The 21428-nt window shown below is 43.2% G+C and overlaps 1 protein-coding gene across 1 annotated transcript in view; it reads left to right on the forward strand.

Moving 5' to 3' along the window:
- Positions 1–21428, forward strand: part of LOC144130428 (cell adhesion molecule Dscam1-like) — a 207113-nt gene that overhangs the window by 122150 nt on the left and 63535 nt on the right. The window contains exons 3-4 of the mRNA XM_077664349.1: positions 13836–13997; positions 19422–19568. Coding sequence (XP_077520475.1) covers positions 13836–13997; positions 19422–19568 — 309 coding nt within the window. The remainder of the gene's footprint in view (positions 1–13835; positions 13998–19421; positions 19569–21428) is intronic.

Genomic DNA, 21428 nt, shown 5'->3' on the forward strand with positions numbered 1-21428 from the left:
GTTGTCTGAACGCCCGAACTGAAATAGTGAGGTCGCTTGAAAAAAAAAATTGATCGCCGATTATAAGAACTATAGAGCCGCCACGATGGCTCAGTGGTTATGGCGCTCGGCTACTGACCCGAAAGACGGGGTCTCGATCCCGGCCTCGGCGGTCGAATTTCAATGGAGGCGAAATTCTAGAGGCCCGTGTACAGTGCGATGTCAGAGCATGTTTAAGAACCCCAGGTGGCCGAAAGTTGCGGAGCCCTTCACTACGTCGTCCCTCACAGCCTGAGTCGCTTCGGGACGTTAAACCCCCAAAACCAAAAAAAAAAACTGTAGGAAGCCATCTTTTACAGTTCAAACCGGCATCACAGATTTAATTTCAAGAGTAAATCTGAAAATTCTTTAACTATTGCAGGGTGCACAATATTAGGTTGCAATTCGCTTTCATATATTGGCTTCAATGTGCCAGGCAATTAGCGGATTGTGCTGCTAGCTTAACCAATGTGCTCAAATTAGGTCGTTTGAAACTTCTTCGTCACAGTTTTTACGATGGCGTCGGAGACATCTCCAGTCGTTCTTGCGCAATTTGAATCATCTCACTTACTGCGTTATTTTGTCTCTGAAGAAAATAAAGTGGAAATGCGTCTAAGCCCGTATGGAACTCTGGAAAGATTATCTGAAAGTCAGCTGCGAGCAGAAAAATTGACTGTAGTGGCGTAGCATAAAGACCGGTGCCTTTGTGATTAGAATAATGCGAGGAGAGCGGAAGAAGATAGATTCATTTATTAACAAGGTAGAATAGATTATCTAAGACTTGACTGTAGAAATGCATTTAGGCTGCATATAACATCAAAATGTCTGGAGCGCAAACAAGATTTTCAATGAAGATTTCTATTACCTTACATAATTTTGCCGAGCAATATATTATTTCTACTGGCAGCTTTATAAAAAATAGTGGGAAATATATTGAATGAAAAGGAACGCTTGAGTTCCTAGTCGACTAGCGAACTGACGTTTCGGCCACTCTGCTCGAAGGCTAGCAATGTATCCAGAATTTTGCTGCGAAGGAAGATGCTCTTTTTTTTATTGAGGCTAGAAAGTTTTCCATAAAATCTTTTTCCCCAGTTTTCCATCAAAATCTTTTTCCCCAGTGTGGTTCGTATTACAGTTAAGTTTGGGTAACTACTGAAATAAATAATGAAACAGTCATAAAGTGGCACGTTTATGTCTTGATATAAAAAAAACACGCAAGAGCAGCTTTATACTGGGAAAGCAATAAGGAGCAACAATGTTATTCTCGCCCCGGGTTACCACGCATTTTCTTAGGGACCGCAAAGACTTCGTGTAGTGCGCACGTCAACCGTGATTACTTTAGGCCAGGCACGGAACGCAGGTGTGTTAAAATAGGTAGAAGACGAGAGGAGACGAAAGAGCTGCAGGATCTCTTGTATTTAGAGTGTAGGGTATCGCTACCGGAGACACGCAGTGAGGGTGCAAGGCAGTGGAATTCTCGGCAGGGGCGCAGCTGGCTGACGCATGACCTAGCCCGAATCTAAACTACAAGCCGCATTGACACAAGAAAACCGTTATACACGGTGGCGTGTCCAGCAAAGCGCGTTCACACAGACAAATGTGACCCCTCGAGCACCGAATAAAGAATGGGTCATTCGTGTCGGAAAGTAGGCATGCACAGCTTCGTTGGGAAGCAGAACTCTTCCCAGTAGCGATGTTACCGTAAAAAAATTGGCGCAGGGTATGCCGAATGCAGTCGTTTGACGGCTCCCGAAGCGGAAAGCTTAACAGACTGAGATCAAGAGAGAGGGCTTCACGGGGGCAACAGTTATCGCTCTCAGCTTTCAAAGACCTAGAGAGCTAGGTAAAACTGGCGGAAATGGCTTGTAAATTCGACCGTTCCTTTTGTTTCTTATCGATTGCTCCGCCTCCTTGCCCCCTCACTTTTTCCTTTTTGCTACTGCCACATTTCAGGTACACTGCAAAAATTATAAAGGTCAAAATATCACATTATGGTCCATTTCTTTCCCGGCGTACGCCTTTAACACTTATATGCGGAATATTTTCATGTCTTCATTTAGCTGTTTTCATTCTTCTTGACCTAAAGTTTCTTCTAAATTTTGAGGAACCAATCAAACAACACAATTAATGAAATCTTCAGCGAGCTTTGTATCGCTGTTGAACATCGCTTGCTGACACACACTCCGGGTAGACAGTGCTACCGTGAGCACCTCGGCTAGTGTGCATAATCAAGATTTTTTGCCTTCATAAACAGAGCGGAAAACACCCGTCTCCTAGTTTCTTGCAGTACCTTTATCATCCCATGGCGGCGTCCTTCTGCAGCCAGCCTTCAACGACGTGATTATCAGCATGAGCATCTGCACCACGAGCCACCTGTGTCCACTGCGGAACTAAATGCCCCCCACAGTGGATGTAGTTAGGCTGAGGTGGACGAATGCTTGGGCAGTTTTAATCCTGAACAAACCGGTGCGATGGCCCAAAATAGGAGCAAGGTCGCCGTAAGGACTTGCGTCGTGTGCAGCCTTGTTGAGCATCTGGAGCTCCTGGAGACTGAAATTGAGGGAAAATGGTGATAAGAGTTCGAGTTGAAGGCAGCAGCCAAGCACACACTAACTTTTCTCCGCTCTGGCACCGAGACTGGGAGAAGTTCTAGTATAGGCTTGCTTGACTTACCACATCTTTTGAAATGATCGTTGTGATAAATGGACGACATCTTCGGGGGTTCGTTAGCATATCTAACAAAACCGAAAAGCAAAAAGTAAAATAATCCTGTCAGCTTCGTCCCTGCAGTTTTTACAAAGGCAGACATTTTTCGCGAGTCCTCAACAACCTGATATGACTCACGCTTGGCAGCTCACCATTTGGTCAGTAACGTAATGTGGAAGTTTTCATTTACATGTTTGAACAACGACGCCATTTTTTATAAAGGTACTGGTGTACATAAAGTTATGGCTGTAATATTCGAAACATGTGCGCCCAGCTATGGGACGCTTTTACATTTTCAGCTTTTTTATCTGCCTTGTTGAGGTGCGGCTCCTATATCCGTGCGGGGTTCATTTGTTCTACTAGTTGTTAAAACTTTACTGACAGTTGGTACGACAGCACGCCATGTTTAATGTCTCTTTGAGTCGCGTCGTTTTGTAAGCAGTGAAATATCGCTACAGTGGATACACGATTCTTTGCTCGCACAAGTTTGAAGCAAATATAAAAAGAGTATGTATCCAGTACCTTGAAGAATTGAGAATGTACTCGCAGCTTTAGCAAGACTTTGAAGTTGGTGCCAAAAGAAGAAATGGCTTTTCCGTCTTCTGCAGGTTCAGTGACGCGTATTTTTCATAGCATAGGCGTTAAAAGACAACAGAAATAAGAGCTGTATCCAGCTAAAACGAATGTACAGTAAAAAAAGCTAGAAAACAATCACGGAGCAGGTGAGACCATGCCATAAGTGCATGCCGTGTTCCTCTCAGCAATAGCGCACATTTATTTCTTGTTGCGAGTTCACTTCGTTATCAATCTATGTCAAGCTCCCCTCGCGCACATCTATTTCGTACAGCATTCGTTCGATAGAAAGCAATCTTTTATGCGTCGTCATGCAGCCGAATTTTCTTTCTTTTTAGGTGGTCGGTGTTCTCACCGTACCCCAATATATTCCCTTGTATTCCGGATCAGGAAGAGACAGGCGGTCTGAAACGTGAATGCTTCACGGCCCAAAACCCTGCGCATTTGTAATAGGCGCCGGACTCGGACTTCAAGCGACTATTTTTCTCGCTGTCATTCCAACATTTCCGTGTTTTTGAAAACACAATCGCTTGGTCTCTTATTCTTTTTCGTTTGCTTCCCGGATTTCCAGTCAACGACAAGATCAATGAAAATCCCGCCTGGCTGACGTCGATCAATGCAACGGAAAGCCTTTAGACTCTTGCCATTCGCAAAACTCGCGAGGAAATACAAGAAGCAAGCTACTATATTAGGCAAGTCGAAAGCAGAAAATTCGTTTATCTATTACAAGGAATACAGCTCTCTAGTGCTTTCATTGTGTTCGTAGATGAGGAAACGAGATATGCCTTGCCGGCAAGTAAAAATAAATAGCACCAAGTTCAGTAAAACTTACTCCACGAAGAGAAAATTATTCTCAAGACTGCTATTGAAACATCGGAAGCGCACAAAACCAGCCGTTAGTGAGCAGAATCCAAGCGTAAACCAAGAAATGTGTGAAACAAACAGAAACCACAGAAAGCCAGCGTAAACGCGCCCACTTATATGTTCACATGTGCTCTAAGATTGTAAGGACGCAACGATGGCACTTGCCGGCGTAATAGTCGCGAACCAGCAGCGAAGAATGAAGATGTCCAAAATTGCTATCACGAGAAATATAAAGAGAAACTGGGAAACGCTAGGAACTCGAGAACTACCTTAAGCTTACAGCAGGATCGAACTTCAAAGAAGATGACACAAGTATCGTACGCACTGAGGAAAACTATTAAACTTCATACGCATACATTTTCATTAATAGTAAAGTGCATCCGGTCAACTAATGCCTTTCACGTTACTGCGACCTGCACGACGAAGGAAAGTGGAGGTTAGAAGCATGGCACATTTGACCGCATTCTTCACGCATACGTTTTGTCTCGTCGACAGTCTGCACGCCTGTATAGGGGGCATTGTCTCCAAGACAGCGTTGGGGACATCTACTCAATAAACGAAGCTCAAGGAAGTAAAGATAGCCTCTCTGCGAAAGCGTATGCCTCTCTCACTTTATCTAAGACATTGTTTTTCTATGCCGTGCCGAGTGCAACTACGTACTCCGCGTGGAAACGATGGTTATCTAAACTTAACCATTAGGCAGTTTCATGTTTTTGATACCGAGCACAAACACTGAGCAGGGCAACACTAGGGCGCAAGCCATAGGCGACAAGAAATAGCTGCATGCACGAAAAAAAAAAGAGAACCGATTGCAATGTATCAAAACTTACGAATACAGGCGAAGAGGCGAGTTTAGCACGGTACGAAAAGAAATTCTCCCTGAGGAAAAATGAAGGCCGAGCAGAAATGTGAACGTTTCACTGCCTGCTTAGAAAAATTTTTCATTTCCGTTCTGAGATGCTCCGCCTTTGCTCCCTGTCCAAAACATGGCAAGCATTGATTTAGAAGCCACCGCAGTACATCGTACCGTCGACGTAGGACACGATTCAAAGATTGCTATGATTGCCTTCTTTGACTCTTTTCTTTGTGCTCGCACATCTTTCTGGTTGAATTAAGCTTCTGAACTTCGATCACCTCGCGTCATTTAGCTGCACTAGTCGCTCTTATATGGCGGTCGTAACACGGGACTATCTCGCTTGCGGTGCTTTATTACTGTCCTTGAACTGATTTTTCCACCCACAGAATAAGCGTATACCACCGTACAGTTCAGCACATTTTAATATTGATCGTAGCAGGAACGACACATATGTATGTATAAAATTCTAGGAAGATGTGAATATATGCTGTGGTTTTCCTCAAGTTGACTTTTGTTCAGGTGAGGATATTATATTGCTGGTATCATCGTCTATCATATGTTACTTTTGTTGTAGTTAGAAGAAGGCCATTTTAAAATCAGACACATGTTATTTCGGAATCTGTTCTTGTCATTTTTTTCCGAAGTGAATGTAACGTTGTCTTTTGTTACACGTGTGTGCAATAAATGATTGCCGAGAAAGCGACAACCGCAGACCTTTTTTTGCGGTAAGCTGAGTGCCGTAGTGGTCGGACTGACGCGGTGTTTTCCTTTCAGCTGCCATTAAGCAGTATGTTCGATCGGCATCATCGGCGGAACGGTGTGTTTATTCTTTCATCTTTGGTTTTTAGGTGGTTTAACGTCCCAAAGCGACCCAGGCTATGAGGGACGCCCTAGTGAAGGGTTCCGGATACTTCGACCACCTGGGGTTTTTTAACGTGCACTGACATCGCTTAGCACACGGGCCTCTAGAATTTCGCCTCCATCGAATTCTTTCATCTATAAGATTTGGAACCCAGAGTACTGTATACGAAATGAATATTTAAAACGTAACAGGAAAGCCATATCAATATCAACGTGGTAGTCTTATCTCGCATATTGAGCTTAATTTGTAATTATGAAACTGCCAAATACCCGTGAAAGAACAGTCGCTGTATTGACCTCCTATAAAGTCTGTTCCTATACAAAGTGTTCTGAATGACTCATCCTTTCCAACTTTTTTGATATCCAGGCGGCTTAAAATTTCACCTATTTCAGTTTAGACACCGCTTGTATACCAAGCTTTTGTTTTCGCTTTGATGACCCGATCTCATATTACTCTTTGTTTATGTTGGTTCTTTATTTGTTTACGTTTCTTTTCTCTCTCCACTGGACTGCCTACATAATTACATGAAGCGCATTGCTTAAGCAAGATGAACAACCGCCTATGAGCCATGAATTGATTCATTCCTTTTTCTTATGTACAAAAGAGTGCGTTAGAAATCTGTCGCCTAAAGAGATTCCAGAGTTTCTACGCACAACCTAGGAGATGGCTTAGGGTATGCAGCACGAACCTCAATTTCTGCTGGCGCATATTTGTCGTGACTCATTATTTGCGTCATCACGGCGAAACCCCGAACGAAGGCATCAACACAAGGAGCCCACTTTAAGTAGAAATGATTCACTTATTCCTCCTCCTACGTAATCACTGTTCACCGCAAGTAAATATTCATGCGATGTTTCCCAACGAGATACACCTACTGCTTGCTCTTACTGTAACTCTCAAAACTCCGGTGCCCGTAAAAATATGCAAGTTCAGAAATGTAAGTGAAATTTAAGAAAAATCAAAGCCTGCCACTTTATTCTTACGGCTCCACACTGCCTCCAAGTGGCGTTCATCAACTGCCAGTGTTTAAGAGTTTTGCTTGCGGAGTAGAATTACGACTGTTTTAAAAAGCTGGATAAGTTACAGCAATCCCTGCTGCGTTGCACCGAGATGGTTTATTTTTCTTTTTTGTTTGTCCTGTGAACTTCTTTTTCCCAAAAGAGTATCGGGGTGCTCTGCCCTCAAGGCTCGCTCACACGATCCGTGCAGGTCAGCATTCCAGCACTGCTGCATCCGCCGAACTAACCGCGTCGCTTGAGCGATCACGCGCAGCTGCCGGCCATAATGATGTCCGTGTCGCCCCGGTCATGGCATTTACGCACGCGTTCCCCCTTCCTTACATACAGGCCACCCATTAATCAGCCTAATTTGATTGCGAGCCTCGTGAATACCCCGGAAAAAAGAGAGCCCGGCCCCTACTTTCCCGCCAGTTACTCTTGTACCGCTGCTCGCAGCAACTCTACTCTTCGAGCCGCCTCACGGATTATGGGGGTCGCTTTATAGATGGACGACACAATCTATGTATTTACCCAGAAACGCTTGTTGACTTCTCTAAAACACGCAGCAGGTATCGATGCTACGACACAGAGTGAGCTCGTAGCTTACCAGTACTATTTGAGCGTGTTTATTTATTTCGCTTCGTTTTGCATGTCATTCAGCGACGTGCAGCCACTGTCTCTTCTTGCTCTGGCTACAGCTTCATGTGTTAAAAGCGTGCTTGGGTAAAAAAATAAAAGCATCCAAGAAAGGCTTTTTTACTGAATAAATTGTAACCTATTATGTTGTCGCGAGAAGTTATAAAGTATGAAATGCACAGCAGAAAAGGCGCGTTAGCTTTTTTGAACGGCTCATAGATAAAAGCAGCGGCGCTCGGCTTTTGGCCAAATTCTTTATCTTCCGGACATGAGACCACCTTCACCCTATTCTTTTCTTCGACCTGGGCAGCGCATGTGGCCCCCTGGCTCTTTTCGCGGCTCAGAGATCCACAGCCTTCATGAGCTACTCTTCAAGCTGAAAAGGATGTTTGGCGTTCGTCGTCGATTTATGCGCTCCATTCGTACCTTTATCCTTTTCGCTCTAGGCGAAGTCCTCAGCTTTTCTTTTGATACCTAGCGCCCTACAGCACTCGCCCACTTTTGTCCGGCCTTTGTGACGCGCAGTTTCACCTAGGCCAGCTTCTCATATTCGTCGGCTGGAAGCTCACGCTGCCATTGTAGACAAAAAAGAGCCTTTCTACATTTTTACTCATACATCTAGATTGCTTGATAGCGGCCGCTACGCTACTTCCCTCGAGAATTAGTGACTGCGAAACTAAAATGAAAATTACAAAGACAATGATATAAAGCACGCAGCTCATGAGGCTATCAATTAGAGCATGCAGTTCGATAGTCTGCCGAGATGGCCGAGTGGTCTAATGCAATGGTAAACAGCGATGCTTTGTTTGGGCCGCTACGCGTTCGAATTCTGTATAGAGCTAGGGTACGGGAAAGTTTTTCCTGCTGGATATCATTTCGAGTAAAATGATGAGAATGTTCCGAATCAGCTCGGCTGCATGTTTGGCGTTTGGTTGGCCGCTCTCTCTGAATGATGCTCGCTTGAGTTTGCAGAGAATTATAGAAAAGAGTTAAGTCATAAAGCAACGCGCTACGTTGACACGCACAAAAAGAGAGAACGACAAACAAAGGCGCCTGTAATTGTTGTCCTCTCTCTTTGTGTGTCACAATGTTGCGCTTTTTTACACAAGTTAAAATGCAGAAACAGCTATCCCGGGAAAATACCTTACTGAAAAGCTGAAAGCATCTCATATCTAATAATGTGATGGCACTGTATTTTTATCGTGCGCAAAAGAATGACCTGAGAAAGCTTAATTGAAGGCAATGTATTACCAGAATAAATTTCGATCGAATATGAGTGTTAGACCACTCGCCAATGCTTCAAGATGGCGAACCAGAGGATTTGTCCTTGTCTGGGTCCAGATGAAGACAAACGCACTTTTCGAAATTTTTGCTAGGGGAGAGCGCCTACCCCTCAGCACACGTTAATTCTGTCAAAGGTTTTCTATAACCCCATTTTAAGAAAACACAAATGTTGGAAGGCATACGTAGTTTTCAGATTCATTTTTTTTATTTGTCAATATAAATGTGTGCCATGAATGATTTTTTTTTGTTTTCCTTATAGTTTTCGTCTTGGCGTACAATAATAAATATAATTCACAAATTTTTTGGCAGGATAGCCCGAAAAATCGCACTTTTCTGCGTGAGGTTTATTTCCTCTAATACTGCTCACGACTGCACTTGTGGAATTGGTTGCATATAAACCTCCACAGGACACCTCAGTGCCAGCTCAGCAGTCGGCACACTTATTTGAGTATGGCCATTGGGCCAAACTTCAGCGGGTAAAGCGAAAAGCAACTGTACTTTTCTAAGTGCAGTTCCACAAGTTTATTTTTTTTCCAATGCATTGGAAGTCTGTTTTGTATGGCTTAGTATTAATAGAATTTTCCTCACTATGGCAGCCAGAAAACGATTTGAAAATTATTACGAAGAAAACAAAGGGCAAACTGGAGGCGGTGGCATAGATTTTAAGTGGAGTGTACGCAGTGATAAGTGCGGTCATCCTGTAGTAGCTCCATGGAAGGAAACTGAAGCAAACTGCAGCACAACTACAACCCTATGTGCAATAATATGTCAATATATTTCAGCCAGAATCGCTACCCTATTCTTGGAACCTTATTTTTTCAAAACCATGCCGCATCTCAGCGTTTACGTGACACGCACAGCGCAACGCACGGATGAAATCAACTCGCTGATGTGGTGATAATTTTCAGGGGTACTCCGCGAAGACAACGAAGGCAAGGTTTTGTAGAGTGCTCGCGGTACGTTGTTACGTGTTTTCTGTTTATAGAGTATTACGTGCTAATTATTACATCAGAATGGCGCTCTGAGCGGCTTAGCTGGTGGGACACTTAGCGGATGCAACTAACACGCCACGGTGATAAAAAAAAAAAACAAAATATCACTTTTGCCATCTCGGCGAACCATCTGTTAACTTATTGCTTATGCATACTCTTCCTTCTGAGCAGAATCCCCTCTCCTATAATACATTCCTGCTTCAGGTTTCTGACATCTCATTGCTTACAATTGGGGAGCGCTGCATTATGAACCCTGGATATCTTATTCGTTTCTTTCTTCAGATTTCTTTCACTAAGAAACTGGGACCGACTTTCTAAGAGGGCAAAAGCGAAATAAATATGTCGTCGGCCAAACGGTACAAAACCAATGGTCAAGCACCGCCGCAGCTTCCATCTTGTCTTAGCCAGTACAGCCGAGAAGAGGGCCCGCTATAAAGCGCTGCCAACGATCGTAATCGACCCGGCGCTCTCCTTCGTGTTCGCGTCGTCTTTAGAATCGATGGCACTCGCGGCTGTCGACCGCAGACACCGAGAAATGACGGGTTACTGCACTGCGCTCTCCCCCGAGTCGCTCCGGCACGTCCCCTCGGAGACCCAGACTTCTGAAAGGCCACAAAAGCAAGAAGATTGAGCATTGCAGTTATGTCCTGATAAAGACGCTGGGCCATTCATGGTGACCCGATATGTGGCGCTCAGCCTGATGGGTTCTAAGGGAGCGGTAGCAGTCAAGATAGCGCTGTACGAAACAGCAAAGTGTGATTAGTGAACAAGCATAGAGGATAAGAGAGACACAGAGCTGCGAAGCCAGCATATGAAAATTATAAAAGTTGCACTGGGATATAAGCTTTGTTTTAGAAATCCGTACTTCTTTTTTCGCTGCTGGTATGCGTTCTTGAGCACAGATACATGAACTACGTGCGAGATAGTGGAGAAAAATGGAAGCGCTAAATAATATTGGACACACAAGGAAGAAGGATTGAAAATGCATGACAGTTTATGAAAAAAAAATACAATGAGGCACAAACAAAGACGTACTGAAATCTTTCATCGAAAGATGCTATATATAAACGTTGGTTTAGCTATGCAAACAAATCACTGTATAAAACGAAGACGCTAGCTTTGATATTTGTACATCAGAATGCCAGTGGCGATCAGTCATGCTTTTTTTTAATACTATATTTTCTTTAAACTTGGCCCTACAATTTGGATAAAACTAGCAGCAACATCCGCATCTGGTGTTGCGTGCTGGGTTTCGCAGAGTTTGTACTGAGCGGAAAACTATGCTTTCAACCCATGAAATTACACCATTCATTTCTAATGGCATCATTGCCAACACGTCTTTTTCATGTACGGTATAGGTTGTGGAATCAAGAGACAACGTCTTCTCTTTCTGGTTTTTAAATTTTCGTACTCTCTAGCGAATAAACGACCAGGTATGCACGTGATTGTGTTGCGGAGCGAGGCATGCTTTAAGCGTTTGCTGCAATTCGCGGGTGGGTGCGCATTAAAATAAATCATGAGGCATGACAACGAGTGAGTGCACAAAAGTGTGCAAACTACTGCACTTTGAGCTTCGCTTACCTTGCATTTTACGGGAAAAATATTAAATTTGCGCTATGTTCTGTATATACTCAACACTTGAATTATAGCCTTCCAAGTGTGATATGTCTAGAACGGAATATTATTAGAAATAAGTGAAAAATACTAGTTTTGCCCCCATACTACATTTCAGACGCATAGAAATGTACCAAATTCAATTCGGCTTTAGAAAAGGCCGCGAGTCTACGGATTTAAGCTGTTCAACGGCAGAAGGAATATTGACCTGCCGATATAACGGTTCGGTCGAAGACCATTTTAATGCAATATGATTATAAGCTTCGTAGGTTAGAAAACTAGGTGTTTTCGTCTAATTTCTATATCGGCCACATTTGTCGATGACATCATCTAACTAAAAGAGATTTCACCAAACCGTATTTGACGACCGGACGTAACTTCAGCAAAGTGGAAGTGTTCCGCCACATACGTTCCTTGGCTCACATATACACCCCGAGAGAAGGCACATCTTTCCCAGGGTGGCATTTCAGGCACAAAGACTGTGGGCCCCCAAATTATATTCCAAGCTCTGGTCTGGCCGGGTTAGAATCTGCGTACTGGTTACCACCGAATTGTTAGTCGTAGCTTGGGTACATCATTGGTAACGAGCCGAACTGTCGAACAACACATGCGTAAGTGTCTACGGGAGCCGGCCGACTCTGCGAGTCGGGGCCCTTCTCCCGGGTTGGTTCAGGCCCGGTGGCGCGGAAGGAACACTTGCTGGTCTTAGGCTATCGGATTCTGCTCATGTATTGTAATTAAGTGGTGGTTCTGAGCGTGCCACAAGTTATGATAAACGAAAGGACGATAAATAGGAAGTGTTTCCCCGAAACACGATTTCGCGAACTAGATTGCTCTAGGGCAGCTTTGCCTATCGGAGAGTAGTAAGGTGGAAAGTTTGGATAGCACCTCTCAAATATAACACCATATCAATTGAGATGCTATTCTGATATGCCTAACGACCCTTTAGACGTGGTATTATCTGCTAAAATCTGTTAACGTCCTTCCATTGAGTGCCGTGCTTTTCCTTAAAAACGAGTGTCGTCACAGAGCTTATGAGAAAGCGGGGAAAGAAAAGGCTTCTTTCTTCCCATCACGTTGGGAGCTCTCTTACCTGTGATCTGGCCAGCAATCTGCTGAAAACACCCCACGCAAAACAAAAAAACAAAGTCTAAATCTTCGTACGACCACACAATGCATGTCCACGTCAAAATATGTACCCGGTTCTTCCGCTCTGATGGTTCGCAGAGTCGATTATATACCTGGGCTTCACCACGAAGCCAGTGGCAATATCGTTTTTTTTTTTCCGGCAATAGCGTTTCGAAAATTTTCACTACGTGTGTGCCTTTAGTAATATTATTATCTGAACTGAAGCTTTTTCCCCTTTTAGGTTTAGCAGAATGAGTGGACCTGTTGTTAGGTGGACCTGTTTCTAGTATGGCTTTAAGAGAGATTTTACATATTTCAGGTGGTGTACCAACGCAATTTCAGCTTCATGAGAAAACCAGATATTTTCAGAAAGTTTCAACTCCAGCAAATAAAGTGTACAATCCAGTGATTATTCTTAAAGCTACGCGCTTTGGTGTACTTCCTTTGCTTTCTGTACGGCGTGCACTATTCCCAGAAAACAATTGTTTGCCTAGAAACGGTTGCACATGCAATATAATATTCCAGCAATACTAAAAGTCTGTCAACTCACTGATCAGAGTTTCTAGCTAGTATTCTCAGTACTGCCTGCCTTGTTTTTTTTTATATGTAGTACGTTGAAACTTATTTATTCGTAATTTTAGTGTACTGTTTTGACTGGGTTTTAGTGGCATTACAAAGACCAGGCTCAATATACTTTGCTCTGCTCTTTAGAGCAGTTACTGGTGGATGGCTTGCAAAAGTACATAATAAAAATGAATAACTGAAATTTTTCATTTCATGTTTCCTTAACATCAGCAGGAAATATAGTGAGCTGAACAAAACCATGCTAATTTTCTGCAGTGCGTCACGTGTGGTAGATGTTGAGTGATGGAACGTAAGAAAAATTCTTAATATATGTTTCTCTAAGTGGCCTCAAACACTTGTAACGTCTGGCTTACTAAGCTTACCAAATACTAAGCTCAAACTCGCTCTAATTCCAAGTTATTTCCTAACCACAGGTCAGAAAGTTGAGCTCTATTGCGTTTTTAACGTACAAAGTTTATTAATAGTGCGACAAGAAAATATTACATGTGAAATACACGAGCCCTGTTGCAGAACAACGGAAGAGATCTTTGGGGCTAAAGAACGCTTTGATGCTGTTGCATTTTTTAAGTTGCAATTTATTTTTCCTAATTGAAAAATATTCTACATATGATCTATTTTAAGAAAAATAAATTGTGCGGTTTCCATGCCAAATTTCGCAATGGTTTCCACAAACAAATGCAACCACAAGGGGCCAACAGTTCGGATGTTTTCTCTTGCAGTGCTGGACAGCAACTACGAGATACGCTTCTCGGACAAGCATGTAATTGCCGGCAACCCTGTCCTCTTGCGGTGTCCAATCCCCAGTCATCTGACGGACCACGTATTCGTCACAACTTGGCAGCGGGTCGATGGCTACGTCATCACAAGGAATACTCACGGAGGTATTTAAAAGCCAGAATGTTACTTTTTTTCTAACTGAAAGTTTTGTTTTTGTGTCAATGGTATTTTCCTCTCTTATTAACGCCAAAGCAATTCTAGGCTATGTCGGTGGGGTCTTGTCACCAAAACGTGTCCGGAGTGATTGTGACGTTCCGAGAAGAAGTAGCATCAAACGAGTGGCTATTATCGATAGAGGACGATATGAGGATGATGCTTAAAAAATGGTGTCAATAGGATGACAAGTTTGTTAATTAGAGCCAATAATGTAAGAAAACAATCAAAATTGCGCGGTCTTTGATATATTGAGTGGACGGGAAACAGCCGTGGACTTCAAAAGAGTTGAATATATGTGAAGTGAAAATAATGTTTGAAATGAATTGAAATGCATTTGATGACTGAAGAAAAAGGGAACGCCGACCAAAAGGTTGTTGTTTAAAACGGACGTTTCGGCTTCCATACGGAAGCCTTGAAGAGTGATAAAGGCTTCCGTATGGAAGCCGAAACGTCTTCGTTTTAAACAACAACCTTTTGGTCGGCGTTCCCTATTTCTTCAGTCATGAATCTTCTACCCGACCAGACGAGATTTCGTCAGACTTTAGATTTAAATGCATTCGATTAGTCATAATTAATTAAAAAAAAAGATTCATTGGCACAAAATAATTAGTTACATAATTAGAAACAAAAGTCAATGCACGGTTGAATATGCTGGACGTGTATAGAGTAAAGTGGACGGGAAAGCAACCATGGTGCCAAATTTCAAAGGCGACGAGTGTCGAGGAGGCGTCAACGCTTGCGCAATCCTTCAATGCGCGTAGCCGCAGCGATCTCTAGTTTTCACTGCAGTGCGTTGGCTTTCATGAACATTATGTTTAGAACTTTGTTCAATATTGCGTTTGACTTTCGAATTTAGAACTCTGAGAGCACGTAAAATTAGCAAAAGCTAAAAGAAAGGAAGGAATGCCAAATAGATAGTTTCTGCGACAAACTCGAAAGATGAATTCACCTATAAATTTTGAAATTATAGCTTATCTATTTATTTTAGTAGCGCTTCGAAACAACGGTCAAAAACAACACGAATCAAATGAAGAATAAAGCTTGAGTTTCGGCCAGAGAAAATATAATTTTTTTACATGCAGCAATTGGGGCTGTTTAACTTCGGTCTTCATATAATACAAAACGCACCAGCTGTGCATCAGGCTTTCTGTATATAGCGCGAAGTTTTCTGTGCAGTAGTCTTCAAGTAAAGCGAAAAACGATGTAAAAAAATCTGCAACAGAGATCCGCTACGTAGGACGCAAAACTCTTTGGTGTACTTAAGTTTTCTCGGTACTTTCATTCAATTAGTTCAACTCGGCTGAGTCGTTCAGCATTCATTCGAAATAATTATGACTTCATGAAGAAGTTGAAAGGAATAAACTATATTGAATTCATTCAAACCTCCCACCCCTTCTTAATAGAGGTCGGTATATCTTTCTCCGAAGAACTATTCCAAGCATTTTTATTCAGTAAACTAAATGGCACTTTCGTCTCGAAATGCTCCCATACTTCAAGCAACTCGCACCTTCCATGCATTTTGGCCTCATTTTTCCGCAGCTATTAAACACATTTCGACAATCGAAGCAAATAAGCGATGCAAGTGCTTACGCTTTTTCTTCAGATTTTACTGTACTCTTCGCACTCTCACTTATCAAGCTTTCTAACTTTATTGGCTGTCAGTAAGTACGCCTCCACAGGTACGGTGCCGTTTTAGTTACCTACGTGCTTGTTTTGTGCACTGAGAAGGAATATAGCAACATTAAAAGGCCAACTGAACGTATGAATTTAAGTTCCGGATTGCGCTATGTTGCAGCGTTGCAGTCTCGTCTGCCCTTAAGCGAAGATAAAACAACGTTCTCTGAAAGGGATAAGAAAGTAGAAGCTTTTCCAATGCAAGAGCAAACAAGGGCTCTTTTGCAAACAGTTCAAAGCGTTTATTTGCATTTATATTCAGAATACAAACATATATTCTTTCTCACAAAACTGCTATTTTGATCATGATTTTTCGCGCTCTTAGCAGTGCGTTCGAGCGGCTCTAAGGAGCGTCAAAAAAGCATGCAGATGGCGTGGTGTGCGGACATCTTACTGCTGATGTATAAGAATATTATCCGGCGCTTACACGCAGCTTTGACAACAATGATGCAGACAAGAATTCGGAGAATTTTTTTTTGTACTGTGGATCTAACAGGAACTAAAATTTTTCTTTCCGGATGCAAGCAGCGCCACCTTGAGCAGTGGCATGAGAGCGTTTGTCTGTCGCCAAAAAGTAAGTTTTTGGCGTTGACGGTTCATATCTGCGTTAGCCATGTGACATTATCAGACTTGTTCTCTTTACTGTAAAATATTTGATAAGGTACGGACGTAGTGTAAACTGCGGAGCTTTCCATATATTTAGAACATAGTGCAGATCGGAAGATCAAGCAGGAGGGAAGATACAGATATAGATTACAATCTATGGTCAGTAGTTTAGAAAAAATCTTGAATCACGCGCTTGGTTCAAGAGAAAGAGACACTAAAAAATGACATAGCTCAACAACTTCCCAAGAGTATAAAAAGAATACATTCAGCACATCATAAATAATAATATTAAAAGCAGCCGTAGAAGAGATTGCAACTTGGCGCAGTTTGTGCTGAAGCTTGAGAAAATAAATGTAGAGGCGCAACCTGCAAAAATAATTGAATGATGGAAGGCAATAAGAAAAAAAGAAGTAACTCCGAAAGCAAAGAACAATCCTTGAAGAAACTGATATATTTTACGCACGCTTGGTCATACATCTAAGGAGCTGAAGCAGAAAAAGAACGAAAAAAAAAGAAATTTAGTTTAGAAACTTGAAAACCGCGCGTACTGAAAGAAAGAGATCTGCACACAGAACACAAACGTTCTCTTGAGACAAGATCTTTACGCTTGGAAAGTAGAACAAACGAGAGATTATCCGGCGCCGCGACGGAGAGCAAAAGCGAGCCCCAAAGGAACCTTCCCATGTCACCCTTTCCCCCACAGCCTAAGTGCTATAACGGCGAGCTCAAACTGCTTTTCTTTGTCATCTCGCACCCTCAGTTCCTATATCTCTAGAGATTTATGCCCGCCCAGGGACATTTCACCAACAAAAGGCATATGCATTTCCGCCAGAGAGTGGTGGCATTAGCAGGCTACGGCGAGGATGGAGATGAACGGGTAAAGGGCAAGAAAGGCGCGCAACATCCTGGGAGCCACAAAGTTGCATAACGCGAAACACGGACAACGTATGAGGGGAAACCACCATGCGGGGTAGATTTCGCGGTTATGTAACACTCCCCGAGGAGCCATCTCGGTTTCGGACTCGGATAAAGCTGGCACTAAAAGGGACGACGATGAAGATGAAGGAATATGAGGCGGGAACGGTTAACCTTCCGGTTTGGTGTTTGTATGAGGTAGAGGCAATAAATCTTTCGAAACGTGCTCCTGTAGAGCTCAGAAGAGGAGTCTCGAACGCTGCAATCCGGGTCTAGGATTATGTTTCTTCTCTTATCCGTATTTTTGCTTAACACAGTAGATACCGGGGGACTGTAAAGCGCCGTTGATACGAAGACATTTACTGGTCGTTGCTTCTGCGGTTTACTGTGCCGGTGATCACGACCCAGAATGTACTATGTGTGGCGAAATAGCAATTTTCGATCACGTACTGTGGAACTGCAAAGAAGGGCCGCCAGCGGAATCTGTAATAAACGTTCCCACTTTCGAGCAATGGGAGGCCGTGTTGGTCAGCTTAGACCTGGGCGTTCAAACCCAGGCCATGAATGGGCTACTCAAATCGCTGTCAGCCGTGGATTAACAGCCACCTAGCGCGGATCATCTCTATTCTACCTTTTCTTAGAAAATAAATGTTTTCAATCCAATCTTTTGTGTACTGAGTCTTTTGGGCGTGAGCTGGAAGAAAAAGAGCAGAAGGTTCGCTGGAGCAATTTTCTTTAGAAATAATTAAAATGTTCTGTACTGCGCCGCAGGCGTGGCTGAGAGAGTAGAATGACTGATCTCATAATGAATGGTGGTATATCATTGATAATAGATTACAAATCAAACAAGGCCCAAAGAGGTATAAAGGCGGAGATCGATTAGTTACTTGTCCTTAGAACCACCTTCTCTGAGCCGATTGTAATAAATTGAGCATTCTGGCTATGGGTGAACACTGCTGCAGCGCATTCGTTGGATCTATGGCACAATTTAAATAATTATCAGTTTTATGGTTCTTTATTGATGTGTTGATGTCTGTCCAATATCTAATACGAAAGGCGACAAGTAGATGGTAGTCGAATACTATCGGAGTGCCAAACATTGCGAAGAGTTTATCCTCTGCTCCATATGGCAGTAAATTCAGCGCAGGCTGCCCCATGCTGCTGCGTCTATGCTTCCAATGCCTACAAACTACTGTACAGGGTAATGTAACGGGTACCTGCAGATACTGTGGCAACATGTGTTACCACAACGATAGCAACGGGAGCACGATCAAGTGCCTTCGTCTGGTCACGTGATGCCGGACCAGCTCATGCTAACGACGTATTCGGAAAGTGAGGTTCACATCACTTACTGTAGGCGGCCTACACAATGAAAACCACAAAGACGTGGACGGTTTACGATTCGAATCCGCCACATTTTGCTCTATATGACCCCCCTCTCTGCTCTCTACGGCAAGTTTCGCTACATTATAATTTATTTCACACTTCGAAAGCTGATAGGAGACTACATGAATTTATTTGCTTGTGCTCGTTCTAACGAGCTCACCGTCCAGTCTAGGAGTAAGAGATGGCGTGACCCTAGTTGATTGATAAGGTCAGCAAATGTAAAACTCCAAGAAGACGTGACGGGAGGAGAAAACAAAGTCGCACACACAAAGCGCTTTGTCTGTCCGTCTTTTTGTCCTCCTCTCGCCCCGTCTTCGCTAAGTTTTATATTTATTTTCTAAGCGTAAGACGCAACGAATTTGGTACAAGGGGCTCAAGAACTTGTGCATGAACAACTAAAGAGCAAGTCAAGATATATTCGCTTTACGTTTTCACCTGTACTTGCTCTTTCCTTTTTTTTCTTCGTTTTCAGTTTTGCTCTATCTATAATGTTTAAAAGCAAGAAGCACCGATGTTCAGTTTAAGTTTTCGTGCCCTTTTATTTACGCCTGTATATCTTAATTAGCCGAAACACTATTAAAAAGACACGGCTGCGGCCAGACTATTGAGGTAGGGAAGGCGCTAAAGCTAGAGTTAAGAGGGTTGCAGTTTTAGAATAAAATGGGAAAAAAAGAGGTAAGCGTAAAGGAGCTCAGGATGTTACCTCTATGGGTCTGTTAGGAATCGTGTAGACTAATTTGAGTGCTCATTGAAGATGTGTTATTTTTTAATGTGCCCTTTTTGTTACGCAGGTGACTACGTAGTCATGAGTGACGGTGAGCTGTACATCCGCGAGGCACGGGACGCAGACGAGGTTCTTCGTTACCGCTGCCACACCGAGAACACCCTGACCCGCAGAAAGAAGACCAGCACCAACTTCGTCCGCCTTCTTCTCAGAGGTTTGTGCAACCGGTTTTGATACCGCATGTGCTGTCTACGTGGTTGTATGTGTATTGATGGAGCAGCTGCTAGTACTTGCAGCTAGACATCTAAATGATAAGCAAAAAATAATATGCAGAGCGCTAATTTCTTGTCTAATTCATGGTGGATCAAAACTGCCGCCTCGCTTCTGACTTTGTAACCCTATAGGTAGACACTCAACACTGGTCTGGCTTAGAAGTACGGGCGAGGGGTTTCCTTTCTTTCTGGAAGTTACAATATTGAACAAACGTCAGTTTAGTGGAGCAAACCAACAGTATTCACGAAAGCCTAATAATCAAGCAAGAAACGCGGGAAACTGTTACATGTGGCAAATCTGAGTTCCTGATACTGTCGCGTTTACTACATGCAACTTTTCCGCTGCAGTCGATTCTAGCACACCCACGGCAACCGGAACTGCTGCTAGCATGAATTTGTATCAAGCGTCTACGTTTAGACAGAGATATGCTGTCAGCCATACAGTTGGACAACTACCACACGATACTTGTTTTATGAATTTACGCCTAGCCTTTAATATAAAGCTTCTGAAATTCGAACCATGGACCTCGTATGATATTTAGGTACCAATAAAACACCGCTTCGTCGGCGAAGTGCGTGAACAGCAGCAGAGTGCTAGAGTTTCTGCTCCCAGGAAACGGTGGTATTGCTTGTAATGTTTCATTCGGTTGAAGAAAAAAAACCCTTCATTCCTTTTCATCAATACGCTAAGCCTATTCTCGCTAAAGATTACAACTTGGTGCGAGAACGAAAGGGAATAATTTACTGTTTTATTCTTGTACCCTTCAGATTGTAAAATTTCTCGTAGGTGCAAACACTACGCCAAAACTGTGCTGGTGGTTTAAACAAAGATGTTAAGGGGGTGTCAATAGGCTAAAATATTGCACAGGAAGTTTTTTTGTCTCCTTTGAGTGTACTTTGAAATATTTGGACAAAAAAGGATGAACGATTATGATTCGTGGTAATACGATAGCACAGCGAAGCGTGGTGGCAATATTGCTCCTCGAGAGGCTCTGTATGTCGCCTTTGGTCACCAGTCATCACTACTACCAGACAGGCGTCATCAGCGTCAATCAGGAAGCACAGTGGTGGGTCTGGACCATTTAAACACCCGCCAAAGCTACTTGCAGGGCGCCACCTGTAAAAGGGAAACTGCTCTCCCACACGTTTCATCATTGCTCCCTCTTCCTTTCCTTTCCTCCTCCGCTTTTCTGCCCATCCTCCTCGAAGATTCAACGTTGGTAGCAAAAGCGCCGGCGGATAAGAAATATAAATGTCGTCCAGAGCGTACTCGGTTATGCGCAATTTACTCGGCCAGGCCTCTTTATATTCGCTTCGATGCGGTGTGTCAGTGTTTGCAATTTTTTTTTCAACACAAGTAGTTCATTAGATCCAAAGGCTTGTCATCGATGAGTAACAACCGCTGTGCTACAAAGTGCACAATAAACGCTGGCCGTCGCGCTTTCCGTTGTAGTTCCGCAAGGTCACTTCGTAGCTGCGCTAGTGTGGAATGGATTATAAACACTATTGAAGCCCGAGTAGCCACGAGTGTGGTCCAGACGGAGCCGCACATCGCATGCCACCCCTCTGTTGCCTCTCTCACCCTCTGCCTTGCTCCCTGCTTTTCCCCTTTCCTTACTTTGCTCCTGACAGCGCTTTGGTCCTGACAGTTTTTTATGCTTTGCTCCTGACAGTCTTACGGCTTTAACACTGCCACTACCACCTCAAAACCAGGAACGTTGCACAAACCACGCAGCCGTAAAAAAACAAGACAAAGGGGTTCTAGCGGGTCTACTCGTCAAAGGCCTATCGGCTTTGTCGCA

The sequence above is a fragment of the Amblyomma americanum genome, chromosome 4 (assembly GCF_052857255.1).
Source record: "Amblyomma americanum isolate KBUSLIRL-KWMA chromosome 4, ASM5285725v1, whole genome shotgun sequence".
Classification (NCBI taxonomy): Eukaryota; Metazoa; Arthropoda; class Arachnida; order Ixodida; family Ixodidae; genus Amblyomma; species Amblyomma americanum.